Below are 17012 nucleotides of genomic sequence, written 5' to 3' on the forward strand. Positions count from 1 at the left end.
GTCAAGCTCACAGGCCTGTAGTTTCCCAGGTCACCCCTTGATCCCTTCTTAAAGATGGGCGTGACATTTGCTATTTTCCAGTCCTCTGGGATCTCTCCAGTTTTTAAGGAGAGGTTACATATTTGGCGAAGTATTTCTGCTATTTCGTTTCTCAGTTCTTTTAGTACCCTTGGGTGGATACCGTCCGGGCCCGGTGATTTGTCGCTCTTTAGTCTGTCTATCTGTCTGAGGACATCCTCTTTGCTTACCTCTAGTTGTACCAGCCTTTCATCGTGGTCTCTGCTTATAATCTCCTCGGGTTCTGAGATATTGGATGTGTCCTCTCTGGTGAAGACTGACGAGAAGAATTTGTTTAGCCTGTCAGCTATCTCTTTTTTCCTCCTTTATCATTCCTTTCCTGTCTCCGTCGTCCAGTGGTCCCACTTCCTCTCTGGCTGGTTGTTTCCCTTTCACATACCTGAAGAAGGGTTTGAAGTTTCTTGCTTCTCCCGCCAGTCTTTCCTCATATTCTCTCTTCGCTTTCCTGACCTCTCGATGGCATTCTTTCTGGTGTCTTTTGTGCTCTTTCTGGTTTTCCTTTGTTGGTTCCTTTTTCCATTTTCTGAAGGATGATTTCTTGTCGCTTATCGCCTTTTTAACTGCATTTGTTATCCACGCTGGGTTTCTAGCTCGATTTTTTTTTTTGCACCCTTTCCTAAACCTTGGGACGTACAGGTCTTGTGCCTCGAGCACTGTGCCTTTAAGCAGCGTCCAGGCTTCCTCTACGGTCTTCATCTTCCCTGAGCTGTTGCTGAGCTTTTTTCCCACCATTTTCCTCATGTCCTCGTAGTTTCCTTTTTTGAAGTTTAGTGCTGTCGTTGTGGTTCTTTTACACCTTTGATGTTCCTATGCTTAATTTGTACTGGATCATGTTGTGATCGCTGTTCCCTAATGGTGCTAGTACTACCACTTCCTTTGAGGGTCCCTCTAGCCCGTTGAGGATTAGGTCAGGAGTGGCATCCCCTCGCATTGGTTCCGTGACCAGCTGCTCCATGAAACAGTCCCTTGTCGCCTCTAGGAATTTAGTTTCTCTCGTGCAATTTGAGTGTCCAATGTTCCAGTCTATTCCCGAGTAGTTGAAATCCCCCATAACCACCACCCTTCCACTTTTGCACACCTGCCTCAGTTCGGCCTCCAGGTCCAGGTCGTTTGCTTCTGGCTGTCCTGGTGGGCGATAGTACAGTCCCAATTTGATGTCAGCTCCTTCCCCTCCTGTCAGCTTAACCCATAGTGACTCCAGACTGTCCGACCTTACTGTTGTTTCTGTCCTGGATGAAGGAATGGAGTCCTTTATATACAGTGCTATTCCTCCCCCCTTCTTGGGTGCCCTGTCCCTCCTGTAGAGTTTGTAGCCTGGCAGGGCCACATCCCATTTGTTGTCCTTGGACCACCATGTCTCTGTGATTCCTATTATGTCTAGGTCCTTATTACTGGCTATAACTTCTAGCTCCCCCATTTTAGTCCTTAGGCTCCTAGCATTTGTGTATAGGCAATTTAAGTCCCAGTTTGTTACCTTTTCTTTTGGATCTCCTTGTGAATTGATGCTCCTGCCGATCTCCGCACGGGCTGCCAGTCCCCGAGCCTCATTCTGTTTACCCTCCTCCTGTGGTGTGTCTATCCCATACTCTGCCCGCTTCTTTGTTCTTGGGTTTCCCCCTGGTTCCGGCTGTTTCCTCCTTTTCTTGCTCTTTAGCTCTATTTGCCTCTCGGGTCCCTGTAATGCATCTTTGAGGTTTCTGACCAAAAAGTGTCCATTCAGTCTCTAGTCCTCTATCGCCATTTCCTGGTTCAGTATCCTTGCTTGATACTGAGGTCCGATGTGTTGAGGTCAGATCGACTATCGGCTTTCCCCTTGTCAGTTTAAAGTCATGTCTATGCAGGTCTGGATGTTGCGTGCCAGTATCCTCGTCCCAGCCATGCTCAAGTGCAGTCTGTCTCTCCTGTAGAGCTTGTTTTTTCCCAGGAAGGTTGACCAGTTTCGTACAAAGAGGAAACCCTCCTCATCACACCATCGCCTCAGCCATCCGTTTGTTGCTTGCAGCTCAATCTGCCTCCTCGTATCTGCCCTCGGTACTGGCAGGATCTCTGAAAAGGCTATCTTCCTTGTCCTCAGCTTCAGTTTCCTCCCCAGGATCTTAAACTGCTCGGTCAGTGTAGTCATGTTGAAATTCCTTCTGCTGACGTCATTTGTTCCAACGTGGATTATCACTGCTGTCTCCTCTGTCTCAGCTCTCTCCATGATTCTCTCGATTCTGTCAGAGATGTCCTTTGTTCTCGCCCCTGGGAGACATGTCACTAGGTGATCTGCTCTGCCTCCTGCTATGTGACTGTCCACCTCTCTCAGGATTGAGTCTCCCACCACGATAGCAGATTTCCCTTTCCTCAGCTTCCTCCTGGGTCTCAGGTCTGTGTCGGTGATTTGATCCTCCAATCCTTCCTTCTCCTGTTTGGTTCCTCCGCAAGGTCCTTCTCCCCCAGCTTCTGGTGGGTCCTGTCCTCCATCTGTTGGTTCCCTTTTGAAGAGCGGGTGTTCCTGTGTCTCTACCATCTTGTAGGCCTCCTCGATGAATCTCTCGAGCTCCCTGACCTGTTCGTCGATGTGGTTTTCTCTGGTGGTGTCCACAGTTGGTTCAAATTCCCTCGGTTCCTCTATGGAGCGGAGTCCCTCTAGCTCTTGTACTTTGATCTGCAGTCTCCCGACCTCCTTCTTTAGGCTAGCCAGTTCCTGACATCGACTGCATATGTAAGCCTGTCTCCCGGAAGGGAGGTAGTCATACATGTGACATTCAATGCAGTATACTGGAAAGCTTCGCTGGGCTTCTGCTGCCTCCATTTTTCCTTCCTTGTGTCTAAAGTTCCTTGGTGCGTTGGAATGTGCCCGGCGTGTAGCTAGGTGGAGAAGTAGAGAGAGAAAAAAAGAATTAGAATAGAAGAAAAGGAAAATTTTTTTATTTTTTTTTTGTATATTTTTTTTTTTTAGAAGTTGATTAAGAAGATTGAAGTTGCTGCTGAGCAGTCTGGACTCCTGGCTCCTTCTCTCGGCTCCTTCGCAAAGGCGCCCTCGCTAAGGCGAGCGCCTTTGCTGCTCGCCTTCGCCGTGCGCCGAACGGCTGGGCGCCGTTGGCTTCTCCCTTTTAAGGGGGAGTTTGGGCTCTGTTGCTGCTGATGATGCTGTGCGGGTGGGCGGAGCTTACTCTTGCCGCTACCCGCCCTCTCGCCGCCGCTTTCTGCTTCCTCCTCCGATGTCCTCTCTTCCTCCTCCTACAGCCGCTACGCTGCCTCAGCGACTGCTGCTTCCCTGCACTGTGTAGTGTGCAGGAACATTGTTTGAGGAAGGGGTATTTTCAGATGCTCAGGCTCAGTGGTTTTACATGAGCAAGTTCTAGTAGTAAAATGTAGATGTATAAAATTCTTAATTCCTTCTCCTTATAGATCAGTCCAAACTAGTGGGCTGTGTCTCTGAACCCAGCAGATGGGAGGTAAAAGAAATTTGAATTTTCTGGTGACATCACTACTATAAGAAGTGGTGCATCCTGGAACACACACCAAACACAGTGGAGATGACTTCAAGGCACTGAAGAAATCTTTTTATTAAAATTTTTTTAAACAAGACTTGACACAATCTTGTTACGGCCTCTCGCTTGTATCAGGAGTCTTAGGGCTCCTTTTACTAAGGTGCTTTAGGACCTTAACACGTGGAATAGCGAGCGCTAAATTGCCGCATGCACTAGACCTTAATGCCAGCATTGAGCTGGCGTTATTCTAGAAGCATAGTGAGCGATAATTTCATGCGTGCGCTAAAAATGCTAGCGCACCTTAGTAAAAGGAGCCCTTGGTTGTAATTATAAATGAATTAAATTTTCTGATAATTACACAACTTGTGATTAAATTTTAGGTTTATGTTTATTAAAATTTGATATACCTCTATAGCTTCCAACAGTTTCAAGTGGTTTAAAATAATTTAAAAAAACAGTAATCTAAAAGAAAGAAACTCTATAAAAATAAAGGACAGTCCTAATGTCATCCATTCAAGAAAATCAAATTAATATATATATATTCAATTTGCATACTAGTTGAGACAGACTAGTAAATAGTGTAATTTTGGATTATACACTTCTCCCTCCCTATTCGTGGGGGTTAGTGGCAGAGCCGGCCCGTGTATAGGGAAAAATCACGAATAACTTTTGGCTGGCTCTGATGGCCGGCTCTGATCCACCCCCGGACCTTACCTGGTGGTCTAGCAGTGATGCAGGGCAGGAGCGATCTTCCTCCACTCCTGCCCCGTGCAGAGCCGTGCTGCTGAGTTCCCGTGGTCTCATGAGACTACAACAGGAACTCCCTGTTGTAGTCTCGTGAGACCACGGGAACTCACAGCACAGCTCTGCATGGGGCAGGAGTGGAGGAAGATCGCTCCTGCCCCGTGTCACCGCTAGACCACCAGGTAAGGTCCATGCTCCGATCGCCCCCCGGCCGCCTCTGTCTGCCTCCGATTGCCTCCCTGCCGCCTCTGATCGCCTCCCTCTACCTCCGATCGGCCTCCCCCCCCCCAGCTGTTTCTGATCATCTCCCTCCAAGTCATGGGGCTGTTTTTTTTTTTTATGCCAACGAGCGATTCTGAGGAAGGGGGGCCCTGGGGAAAAAAACGTGGATAATCGAAACCGCGAACATCGAAACCGTGAATAGTAAGGGGGAAGTGTATCCTCACCAGAAAAAAATAAGATCTGAGTAATGTCTTAGAAGCTTTAAAATTGAGATCTAATCGCAGGTAGTTAGGTAGTTGATTCCACAAACAAGGAGCTAAATAGAAAAATAGCTAGTGACCTCCCAGTTGGTATGACTAATCTGCTATCCTGCAATGATCTAAGTGTATGGTAGTGCGCAGATGTACTCAAAAGCGATATAACTGCATAGAACACACATTAAGATTGGATATACCCACTGAGGTTGACCTATAGGCAATTGTTACCACACTAAGGTTTCATTGCAAGCTGTGTAGTTACCAGACAATTTGATTTATTTATAATTAACAGCCAAGACTCCTGATGCAGTTCCAGAGGCCAAAAAACAATTGTGTCAAATCTTGTTTAATCATTTGAATAAAAGATTGCTTCAGCACCTTGAGGTCATCTCTACTGTGTTTAGCATTTGTTGTATTCTGTGGACCCTGTTCTTCTGTTTCTGGAACACATAAGTATTTGTCTGCATCTAGAACATAGAAACATGATGGCAGATTAAGGCCAAATGGCCCATCCAGTCTGCCCATCCATAATAACTGATATCTCTTTTCTCTAAGAGATCCCACATGCCAATCCCACATTTTCTTGAATTCAGACACAGTCTTGGTCTCCGCCACCTCTTCCAGGAGACTGTTCTACGCATCTACCACCCTTTCTGTAAAAAAAAGTATTTCCTTAGATTACTCCAGAGCCTCTCATCCTATGCCCTCTCATTCCAGAGCTTCCTTTTAAATGTAAGAGACTCGACTCGTGCACATTTATGCATGTAGATGTTTAAATGTCTCTATCATATCTGGATGGGAACGGCTAGAAGGAGGAGAAATGAAGTGGGCAAAACTGAAAGGAGTTATTGTAAGGGCGACAAATCTTTTTGTGAGGCAAGTAAGTAAAATTAAGAGGAGAAGTTTGTCGCTTTGTTCTCAAAAAGTAATAGGTGAGAAGTTAAGGAATAAAAGGTTAACTTTCATAAACTACAAAAGATTGCAGAAAGAGGAAGACAGGAAAAGTTAAGAGAGGCTGGTTGAGAAGTCAGGAAAGCAAAAATTCAAATGGAAGAAAAAATAACTGGGGAGAGACAACATTTTTTAGATATATTAGTGATAGGAAGAAGTACAAAAGTGGCATTGTGAGTCTAAAAAGGGGAGGAAAATATAGAAGCTGATAAAGAAAAGGCTGAATTGCTTAACAAATATTTCTATTTTGTGTTCATGGCTGAAGATCCAGGAGCGAGACTGCAGAAGACAAATTCGAATAGGGATGGTGGAGTGGTAGACCCTAATCAATTTTCAGAGAGTTGTGTTCATGAGGAGCTAGCTAAATTAAAAGTAGATAAAGCGATGGGGCTGGATGGTGTACATCCAGTGTGCCGAAGGAACTTGGGGAAGTTCTGGTGGCTCCGCTGACCTTTTCAGTGCTTCTCTAGAATCGTGAGTGGTACTGGAGGACTGGAAAAGGATGGATGTGGTCCCTCTCCACAAAAGTGGAAGTAGGGAATTTCAGGCCGGTAAGTCTGACTTCTGTGGTAAGCAAATTAATGGAAACGCTTTTAAAACAGAGAATGGTCAAGTTTCTGGAATCCTGTGGATTACAGGACTAGAGGCAACATGGATTCACTAGAGATAGGTCTTGTCAGACAAATCTGATCAATTTCTTTGACTGGGTGACCAGAGAATTAGGTAGAGAGAGTGGTATAAATGTGGTATATTTAGATTTTAGCAAACCTTTTGACAGTATACCACACAGATGTCTAATAAACAAATTAAATGTTCTTGGGTGGACCCCAAAGTGATGAACTGGATCAGGAACTGGTTAAGTGGAAGATGACAGAGAGTAATGGCCATTGAAGATTGCTCTGAGGAAAGGGATGTTACCAGTGGTGTGCCTCTAGGTTTTTCTTGGGCCTATTCTTTTTAACATTTTTATAGTGCTGAAAGGCTGTCAGGTAAGATTTGCCTATTTGCAGATGATACCAAAATGTGCAATAGAGTAGACACCCCGCATGGTGTGAATAACATGAAGAAAGACCTGGTAAAGCTTGAAAATTTGGCAGCTAAAATTTAATGCTAAGAAATGCAAGGTCATGTGTTTGGGCTGCTAAAACCCAAATGGGAGTTGGGTGTAATTGTATGTGATGATCTTAAGATGACCAAACAGGTTGAAAAGGTGACAGCGAAAGTTAGAAGGATGATAGGGTGCATAGGAAGAGGTATGGCTAGTAGGAAAAAGAAGGTATTGATGGCCCCTGTATAAGACTCTGGATGAGACCTCATTTAGAATATTGTGTATAATTCTGGAGGCCGCACCTTCAAAAAGATATAAAAAGGATAGAGTTGGTCCAGAGGAAGGCTACTAAAATGGTGCATGGTCTTCGTAATAAGGCGTATGGGGACAGACTTAAAGATATCAATATGTATACTTTAGAGGAAAGGCGGGAGAGGGGAGTTATGATAGAGATGTTTAAATCAACTATCGATCAAAAAAATGTTATTAGCCGAGTGGTGGAAATGCTCACTGAAAAACCATTTCATGTAAAGTGGAGAAAAAGTGGATGGAACAGGAGGGAACTCCCTGAAGAAACCACTTGCTGGTGAAACAAGAGCCTTGTTGGACCTGGACACTGGTTTCCTACCTTCATTCTAAATGCCGAGCATGCAGGAAGATCACTGTGTTGGATCGCGATCCTGGTGTTGCTAGCAGCTGTGAAGATAAGGGAAATCTTTCCTGTTCCCTGTGCACAGTGATGGGATATGTCCCCATTTTGAAAGATTACATTTTGGAAAATAGTGGAGTTGTTTGCCCATGATACAGAATAAGAACGGCTAAAAAAACTCACCGGGTTGCCGTCTGCATATAAAATAAGTTGAGGCTTTTTCTCCACTTTAAATTAAATGGTTTTTCAGTGAGCATTTCCACCACTCGCCTAATAACATTTTTTTTGATTGATAGTTGATTTGTTCACTGTTATCATTATTGGTTTCTAGAGAGATGTTTAAATACCTATGTGGCATAAATGAGCATGAGTCGAGTCTCTTTTAATTGAAAGAATCACTAGAATGAGAGAGCATAGGATGAAGTTAAGAAGTGATAGGCTCCAGAGTAATCTAAGGGTAGTAGATGCATGGAACAGTCTCCCCAAAGAAATGGTGGAGACAGAGACTGTCTGAATTCAAGAAGGCATAGGATAGGCATGTGGGATCTCTCAGAGAGAGAAAGAGATAATGGTTACTGTGAATGGGCAGACTAGATGGGCCATTTGGCCTTTATCTGCCATCATGTTTCTCCTCGCCTCCAAATATACATATTGGCCAAGGATATAAAAAATTTTGAAGCAGTCCAGAGGAAAGCAACAAAAATGGTAGGAGGTTTGTGCCAAAAGAAGTACAAGAAGAGTCTAGAAGACTTCAACAGGTATACCCTGGAGGAAAGAAGGGACAGGGGTGATAGGATACAGATATTTAAATATTTGAAGTGTATTAATATAGGATCAAATCTTTTCCAGAGAAGGAAAATTGGTAAAACTAGAGGACATAATTTGAAGTTGAGGGGTGGTAGACTTAAAAGTAATGTTAGGAAATTCTTTTTCACAGAGAGGGTAGTAGAAGCCTGGAATTCTCTCCCAAGGGAGGTGGTGGAGAGGAAAACTGTGATGGAATTCAAAAAAGTGTGAGATGAACACAGGATCGCTAATTAGAATTTAAATGAACAAACTTTCACAGTCCGAATCCAGCAAACGAGATGGGTTGGATAGGCTGCAGTGAGCTTCAACAGCAAATCTGTTGGAGCCTAAGGATGATACCAGGTAGACTTCTAAGGCCCACAAATAACAAAGAAAAAAAGACATTTTAATTTAATCATGAAATTTTAATGTATGGATTACAGGGCAAACTAGCATACCAATAGGACTTATACTTATAATTATCCTCAATATATATAAGTAAACTCTCGGACGCCTGTGCTGGTTAATCAAGACAGTTTCCGACCAGCTTTAGCAGGAATATGGTATCTTTCCTTAGCAACAGCAACAGATGAATCCAGAGACCAATGGGATAGCACACATCTACCAGCAGGCGGAGATAGAGAAACTGATTTAACAGGTGGTCCTATTGGCTGGCACTCCTCCAGTAGTAGCTTTCCTACTCCCCATACCCAAAGTGCCTCCCTACTCACCACCTAACTCTCGGCTTGTGACTAGGAGGAAGGAAACCTCTCTGGAAATCCTCAGGCTAGAGTGCCTTGAAATGCTTGCAGCATGTTTCTGTGCAGCTGGGGCTGGGAGCTCTATGGAAGCTGGAATCTGCAGTAGTTCAGCTGGGTGCCTGTCCTTCTCCCCTACAGTGGCTTGTTCACATGTGCCCTGGGGTTAAACTCAGCTCCAGAAAGGTGCAGATCACAGGTGTCTCATAGGTACCATATTGCCTGTTTATTGGAGAGAAGTAAGCTCCAAGAGTGGTTGCTTTCTGCGGGGAGGCATTTTCCTGCCGTCACAGCTGTTCAGTGTCCTTAAATGGGTGCATAGCGGGGGAGGGAGAGACTGGTCACTTTGGACTAGGGTGACCCTTTTCAAGATAGGAGGGTACGCTTAGTTTGGTTGGGGGTGGGGAGAGGGATGTGGGAGTGATATTGTCTACAGTAGCCAATAGCTGGGTTGGTCCTATTTATGTTAACATAAGTTGAGACTATTAATATGTATTCAGCTAATCTCAAGTTGATTCTTCTCATGAAATATTAATCAACAATGTGCACTTAACTCAGTTTTGTGTAAACATAACTAAAATTTTTGTTGTTACAGGGATGGTAGAATGCTGTTTGACTACTTGGCTGATAAACATGGGGTAAGTTGTTTTGTTTATGGACTACAAATTAATAGAGATGTAAAACTGTGGGCTGCCTTCAGGTATGTAGTTGGAGATTATATTGTCACCTTGATAAAGTTCATGTTAAAACTTGTTTGTAAGGAACAAGTCTTTCCAACTACATTAAGATGTTGTATATTGTCTATCTCTTCAGACAATTAGATTATGAAAAATTGTATAAAAAATGAAATTCATAATTAAACTAAAGTTTCACTGCTTTATGCATCATTGGGTGGAAGGTTTCATCATATTGTCTACAATGACACTAGATCTTTTTCTTGGGTACCAACCCCCAAGGTGGACTCTAGCATCTGGTAACTATGATTTGGGTTATTCTTCCCAATGTGCATCACTTTGCATTTGTCCACATTAAGTTTTTTCTGCCATTGGATGCCCAGTCTTCCAAATTCCTAAGGTCTGCCTGCAATTTTTCACAGTCTGCATGCATTTTAACACCTTTGAACAGTTTAGTGTTATCTGCAGTTTTAATCACCGGATTATTTATAAATAAGTTAAATAGCCCCGTCCCAGTACACATCCCTGTGTCACTCCACTATTTACCCTCCTCCATTGAGAAAAATGGCCATTTAATCCTACCCTCTGTTTTCTGTCTGATAATCAATTCCTAATCCACAACTGAACTATGCCTCATATTCCATGACTTTAATTTTCTCAAGAGCCTCTCATGAGGAACTTTGTCAAAAGCTTTATGAAAATCTAGATTCACTATATCAACCAACTTGCCTTTATCCACATGCTTACAAGCCTGGAATCTGGACTGCTTAACTCTTCAGATTATCTTTCGGTGGGGGTTGATCTCGGCCATTTTGTTTTTTATCTTATGGTGGTAAAGGGCTAAAATACATAGGGATCAGTGTGGATTGGAATGCAAGTATTGTCTTGGCATGCATTCTATAATTTGTCTACCTGTGGTGTACTTTGAAGATATAAAGAACTTCAGCTTTGAGATCCTCTAAATTTGGTTTGATTGGCATAAACGTATGTGCTGAGTTAAAGCAGCCAGTTTACCAACATCCAAATGTTATTCTGGTTATGGTGTATTACCGTATATACTCAAATATAAACCAAGCTTTTTGGGCCAATAAAATGGCCCCAAAATGGAGGTCTCAGCTTATATTTGAGCCTCCTTTTGATGATGGTGCTTTTATCCTCCCCTCCCCACCCAATGACCAACATTGCTATTTTCCACCTTTCCCAATGTCCGGCACTGCTATCCTCCACTCCCTCCAATGACCAGCACTGCTGTCTTCCCCATCCTCCAATGAACATGCACTGTTAACCCCCCAATGATTGACATTACTCTCCTCCCCCCCTTGATGACCGGTACTCCTCCACTACCCACTCCCCTCTGGCCCCAAGTAGGAAAATATTTGTCGGCTCTCCTTCAACTTTTTGGGATTCAAAACAGCCCTGACTGAAAAATTAGTGATTACTTATGGCATGATCCCTGGCAAATGACACACACATAACCCAAATTTCTGATCTGTTTATATTCGAGTCAACCTTTTTTCCTCCTTTTTTGGGGTAAAAGGTTTCCTCAGTTTATATTCGAATATATACAGTACTTATATTTTTACTATATAGTTGTATTTGTTCTAAGCTATTACATAAAAAGTAATGGTATTAATGTTTTTTTTCAAAAATTGTATTTCTTGACAGTTCAGACAGGAATACCTGGACACCTTGTATAGATATGCCAAATTCCAATATGAGTGTGGTAATTACTCAGGAGCTGCTGAATACCTTTATTTTTTCAGAGTCCTGGTGAGTATTGAATTTATTTTAGTTTTTATTATTTTGTATTGTGAAGGCTGGCATTTTTCTGTCTGTTGGATCAGTTCTCTCTCTTTCTCTTATCCCTCCTGCTTCTCTGTCTTCTTCTATTCCTTTTCTAAGCAGTTCCAGATACTCTGGATCCTTCTCATTAATCTAGTTTTATTCAAATGATTGTAGATACGAATATTTGATACATGATTTTTATTATGATCTATATGTTTGAACTGCTTTCTGTTTATAATTCCTATAATATTCAATAAAACCATTGAACTAAAAAAAAAAAAGAAAAGTAGGTAGACTTGAAAAGGAGACAGAAAAATGGAAGAAAACTGAGCATGAAAAATCGTTTGAAAGATGGATTTGGGGCAGAAAGTGAAGGAGAGAAAATAAATAGAGAATGGACAGGAGACCCTGGAAATAGAGCTCAGACAAAGGGAAGCATAACCAGACACTGGAAAAAAATCATTTTTCCTAACTTTGTTGTCTGCTGTTTTGTTTTTTTTTTTCTTTCTAATCATCCTGTTCCCAGTTTAGTGATTGAAATATGCCAGTTTTGAGAATTTTACATTTGTTGTCTTTTACATTTGCACTTTAGCGAGAGAAATAATTTACTTTGTTTTATTTCTCTGGTGTTGCACTGAATGCAGAGTCTATCATATTAGGGTTTCCATTTATCTTTTTATCTCCCATTTAGTATTTTAGTTTGTGGTCACTTTTCTATGTTTGAAGTGGGGTTGTTTGTGTTTTGCATATTTAACCGAGGCCAGGTGTTCTGGTGGGGATGGATGCCAACACGCATTGGTTGGTGATGTGGTCCCACATAGGAATGTCTGTTACCTCTCCTTCAGTCTTTTTGGACCCCAAATGGCCCCAATTTAATAATTGGTGAAAGACCACTAATCTAGTTTCTCTGAAGTACCAGACCTGTGAGCTCGGTGATGACCTTATGTGAGCCATAACAGTGGATATTGAATCAAATTCTATGCATACTTATTCTGTGTCTTCTCATTGGCAGCTGGTGGCAAGGTTATGCATAGTAGTGATGCTTCTTGTTCATTTTATGGTCCCTTGTATTGACATGTAGCAGAGACTATCTACTGCCACGGCCTATTTTATAATCTATGGGTATGGTGGTATCACATTTAGTTTAAAAAGCAGAAGGGAATGCTTAGTTGTGAAAATTGTGTATCCATTAATTTTTCCCATCACACTTCTCCTTTGTTTCATGTTTGTAAGTGATTTTGTTTTGTATGAGCCAAATGCAACAGTCAATGAGCTGTTACTAAATGAGCTGGCTGTCCATACCTCGTTGACTTACCCTTTCTCCTGTATGTATGATCTAGTTCAGTATTCCTGCATGTACAGTATATAGGGCAGGGGTTCTCAAGTCAATTTGGTTTTCAGGATATCCTCAATGAATATGCATGAGCTATGTGTTTTGCATATACTGCCTTCATTATATGCAAATCTGGCTTGCATATTCATTGTGGCTATCCTGTAAACTGGACTGAGTGGGTTGACAACTGCTGATATAAGGAGAGTTGGTCCACTTTGAGGGATTCATGTGTGCCTTTGTCCCCTCCCCCCGAAGATTAAAATGTGGGATAGCCTAGTGAAGCTTCCGTGCTTTTCTGATAGTAGGACATAAGCCCTCTCTATGTCTATTCAGCCTGCTCCAAAGTGTTTGGTGCGCTATGTTTGTTTTTTGTGTTTTAGGCCTTAAAAGTTTAGGATATACTACCTTAAACAGGTGAAAAAAATTAGACATCTTATTGTGTTAAATGGTTCCAGGCTCAGCCTGTGACATGGAGCCATCTGATAACTCTGACAGGAGGTGGAACTGTCTTTTCCTCTAAAATTAAATATTATAGATGTTACATTATATTTTTACACAAAAACAGGAAGAATACTTCTTGTGGACCGATCTTAAGTAGAGCCCCCAAAATTAATTAATATCAAAAGTGCTCTCTGAAAAATAATACTACACAGTACACCAAAATATTATGTGGATTTTAAGATAATTCAGTGCAGGGGAACTGAGCTTGATAACCAAAGGCAGTTTAACTTAAGATGGTATTTCAAATGTGGCACTTATGATGTCAGTACCTAAATGAGTCTGCTCCATACATCATATCTCTTATCAATTTAATCTTTATCATATGTCAAAAAACCTCGATGTCTCAAATAATTCATAATTATGTATAGTAATGTTATCTAAGATGGGCCCACTCAATAAATCTGTTGGAAACAGTCCATGTTGCTGACCCCATGTGTGAGAAAAATTCAAATACAGTAGTGCAGTCACAAGAATCTCAAAAGTAGCTTTTTGTCACAAGAATCTTAAAAGCAGCTTTTTGGGGTTTTTTTGTACTTATATTCTATTTTTAGCGAAGTTCTGCTGTGTGGTGATATCTCTTACTTTGGCTTATAAACTTTCATTCTCCTTACAATTCATTGTATGTATTGGTCTGCTTGATGTGCGAGATAACTTGAGAAATGTAGTACATTTATTCAATTATAGCATAGGAGTGGGCAAAACTGTTAGCCCAGAAGCCTTATTGATGCCTGTTCTTGGGTTGGTGGGGGTCTCTTCTCTACAATTGCACATGCTTCAGGGAAAAAAAATACCTCCTAAATTTGTCTTTGCCTCTTCTGCTCTTTTGGTCCTGTTCCTCAACAAGATCTGAGGCAGCAAGGTTAGTGTCATCAGTCAGAGCTATAATATCCACTTTTAATGATGTGCAGATATCAGGTACATGATAAAAGATGGACATTCAAGCTCAGACTGATATTGGCTCCATGTGGAGGAAGGTGACAGCAGAGGCTATTAGAGGTACTGCATGCCATAGGTAGGTGTTCACAAAATAACCTTTATGCTGAACAACAGGCCAAATTTTCAGTGCCAATGGGCTAGGTGTGGCCCATAAGCCATAGTTTGCCCATCTCTGTTTATAGCAGGTGAATGTATAGAATTTTGAAGCATAAAGAGCTTTTAGAAAATGCATAAAATAGAAAATAAAATCCCCTAAAAAATAATGCATCTTTGGTAGAAATCTGGTTTAAATGCTTAGGAGCCTTTATTTGCAGTTACCGTAGCTTAACATGGGACTTTACTGCTCAATAGCTGTAAATTTTAACATGACACTTATTGGGGGGGGGGGGGGGCATTCCCAGTATTTTCCATTGCAGGTTGTGCGATAACATTCACAATAATGCAGAGTATCTGTTCCTTGTTAATGAGGAAGCCCTAAGTGCCTCTTATTTAGGGAGCAGTATGTGGTCCCAGTTAACTCTGCATCATTGCACAATAAATACAGCATGTTAATTGCCAAACACCTTCCGTACCCACTCTTGATCTATATTATGCCCTCTGAAACAAAATCATACACTAATATGGCATTCACTAAATGTCGACAAACATACAACACTTCACTCTGGGCTCCTTTTACTAAGGTGCGCTAGCGGTTTTACCACGTGCGCTAGACGCTAACGCCCCCATAGAGCTTGCGTTAGTATTTTCTGTTTAGCGCGGGGTTTGCGTGCGCTAATCTTCAGCGTGCGCTAAAAACGCTAGCGCACCTTAGTAAAAGGAGCCCTCTATCTCAAATTCCCTTGATACAGCTGTGTATTAATAGTTACTGCATGTTAAGTGTTCAACCCTTTTTATTAAAAGGGCCCCTTAATTTTCTGGAAGTATTCTATTTTTATTGTTTAAAATGCAGCTTATATCGATGTTTGCACTATTGCATGCACCCAACTATCATGGTGAAAGTTACGCAGGCAAATTGAAAGTAATCTCTAATAATGTGTGCTGAACTTGAAACTTATCTGAGAGCCTATCTGTTTTCCCTTGAATATTGAGAGTTTAAGAGTAAGGCTGTTTTACTTAGCAAATATAAATAGCTTAAATCAAGAGTGTAAAACCAGACCCATGGTTACATTACAAGTACATGAAAAGACCTGGTTATTCATATCATTTGTTTAGTGCTTGGAGTGAAGTTTGAGAATGAAGATTTGGTGTCTTGTTCAAGTCTTAGCACAGTAAATTTATTGTTTCTGGCCAGTGAATGAATGTCCCATTTTGCTAACAAATGGAAACTTAAGGTAACTGCTGGAAAATCCAGATATTGAAACTCTTCTAGCATGTCCACCACTGAAAGCAGGTTAGTATGCAGAGCCAACTGTAACGACATGGACATGGGCCAAACCAGTGCACATGAACCTGGCTAGAAAGTATACTTAATATGGAACCCAAAACTTTTACCCTGCCAACTAGAAAATGCAGAGATAACATTTTTCTGTGTCTAACTAGAGCATAATCTTAAGCCACGCTGAAAATCATTTTTATGGGAATGATATATGAGGTACTTAATGGATTTTTTACTTCCATTAATCTTTTTGTACATTACTCTATTCCAGATTATAAATTGTCTCTTTATTGAGAGTAGGCTTCAGAGTGAATGGAATAAATAGGATATTGCAGGAAACTTTAAAGTGCAGTTAATTATCTTATTTTCCTGCATTTTAACTTGGATTGTTTCCCTTTTCTTTCAATTGGCCAAAGTTGGAATTTGTTTTGCGAGCAGTATTAGAAAACTTTTTAGGATGAATACCTGTGCAGCTTCAGGAAATGTGATTGCAAGAGGCAAAGGGACAGTGGGGTTGTGGTAAAAGAGAGTGAGTTCTTCATACAGACCTATAAGCAACAGCAACACCTTGTCTGCCAGGATTTTCTCCCCCTCATTTGTCCGCCAACCCAAACCAACCTCTCCTATGGTCACCACAGGCCGTGTCTTCAACAATTTGCAGAAGAGAACATCTGCAAAGAGGACCTCTGTACAAACTTAGGTCTTGCACCTTGAAAAACCCATCGAGCTCACAAGACAGCATTCTTTTTTTTTTTTTTTTTTTTTTTTGGGGGGGGGGTTGTTTTGTTTATTGAGTTGAAACCAGGATGGTCATGGGGCTCAAGGATCTCACGTATGAAGAAAGACTAAAGAAATTGCGGCTTTACTCACTTGAGGAAAGAAGAGAACGGGGAGATATGATTGAAACGTATAAGTACCGTATTTTCACATAGATAACGCGCACCCGTGTAAAACGCGCACACGGGTATAGCGCGCGAAAAACACAACTTTATGTACAGAAATTTTTATATACCGCGCACACACGTATACCGCGCATGCTGCCCAACTCTCCTTTCACCCGCCCCGACTCTCCTCTGGCCGCCCCGACTCTCCTCTGGCCACCCCGACTCTCCTTTCGCCCGCCCCGACTCTCCTCTCCCCCTTGAAGTCCTGTCCCCACCCTGAAAACCTGATGCCCCCCCCCCCCCGACGTTCGATTCACCCCCCCTCGCAGGACCGCTTGCACCCCCACCCTGAACGACCGCTCGCACGCGCTCCCACCCGCACCCGCATCCACGATCGGAGCAAGAGGGAGCCCAAGCCCTCTTGCCCGGCCGACTCCCCAACTCCCCGACAATATCGGGCCAGGAGGGAGCCCAAACCCTCCTGGCCACGGCGACCCCCTAACCCCACCCCGCACTACATTACGGGCAGGAGGGATCCCAGGCCCTCCTGCCCTC

At 42.3% G+C, this 17012-nt stretch overlaps 1 protein-coding gene across 1 annotated transcript in view; it reads left to right on the forward strand.

The window, feature by feature from the left end:
* Positions 1-17012, forward strand: part of EIF3E (eukaryotic translation initiation factor 3 subunit E) — a 174322-nt gene that overhangs the window by 23996 nt on the left and 133314 nt on the right. The window contains exons 4-5 of the mRNA XM_033934790.1: positions 9565-9607; positions 11309-11413. Of these exons, the coding sequence (XP_033790681.1) occupies positions 9565-9607; positions 11309-11413 (148 nt within the window). The remainder of the gene's footprint in view (positions 1-9564; positions 9608-11308; positions 11414-17012) is intronic.

This window comes from Geotrypetes seraphini, chromosome 2, assembly GCF_902459505.1.
Source record: "Geotrypetes seraphini chromosome 2, aGeoSer1.1, whole genome shotgun sequence".
In the NCBI taxonomy this organism is placed as follows: Eukaryota; Metazoa; Chordata; class Amphibia; order Gymnophiona; family Dermophiidae; genus Geotrypetes; species Geotrypetes seraphini.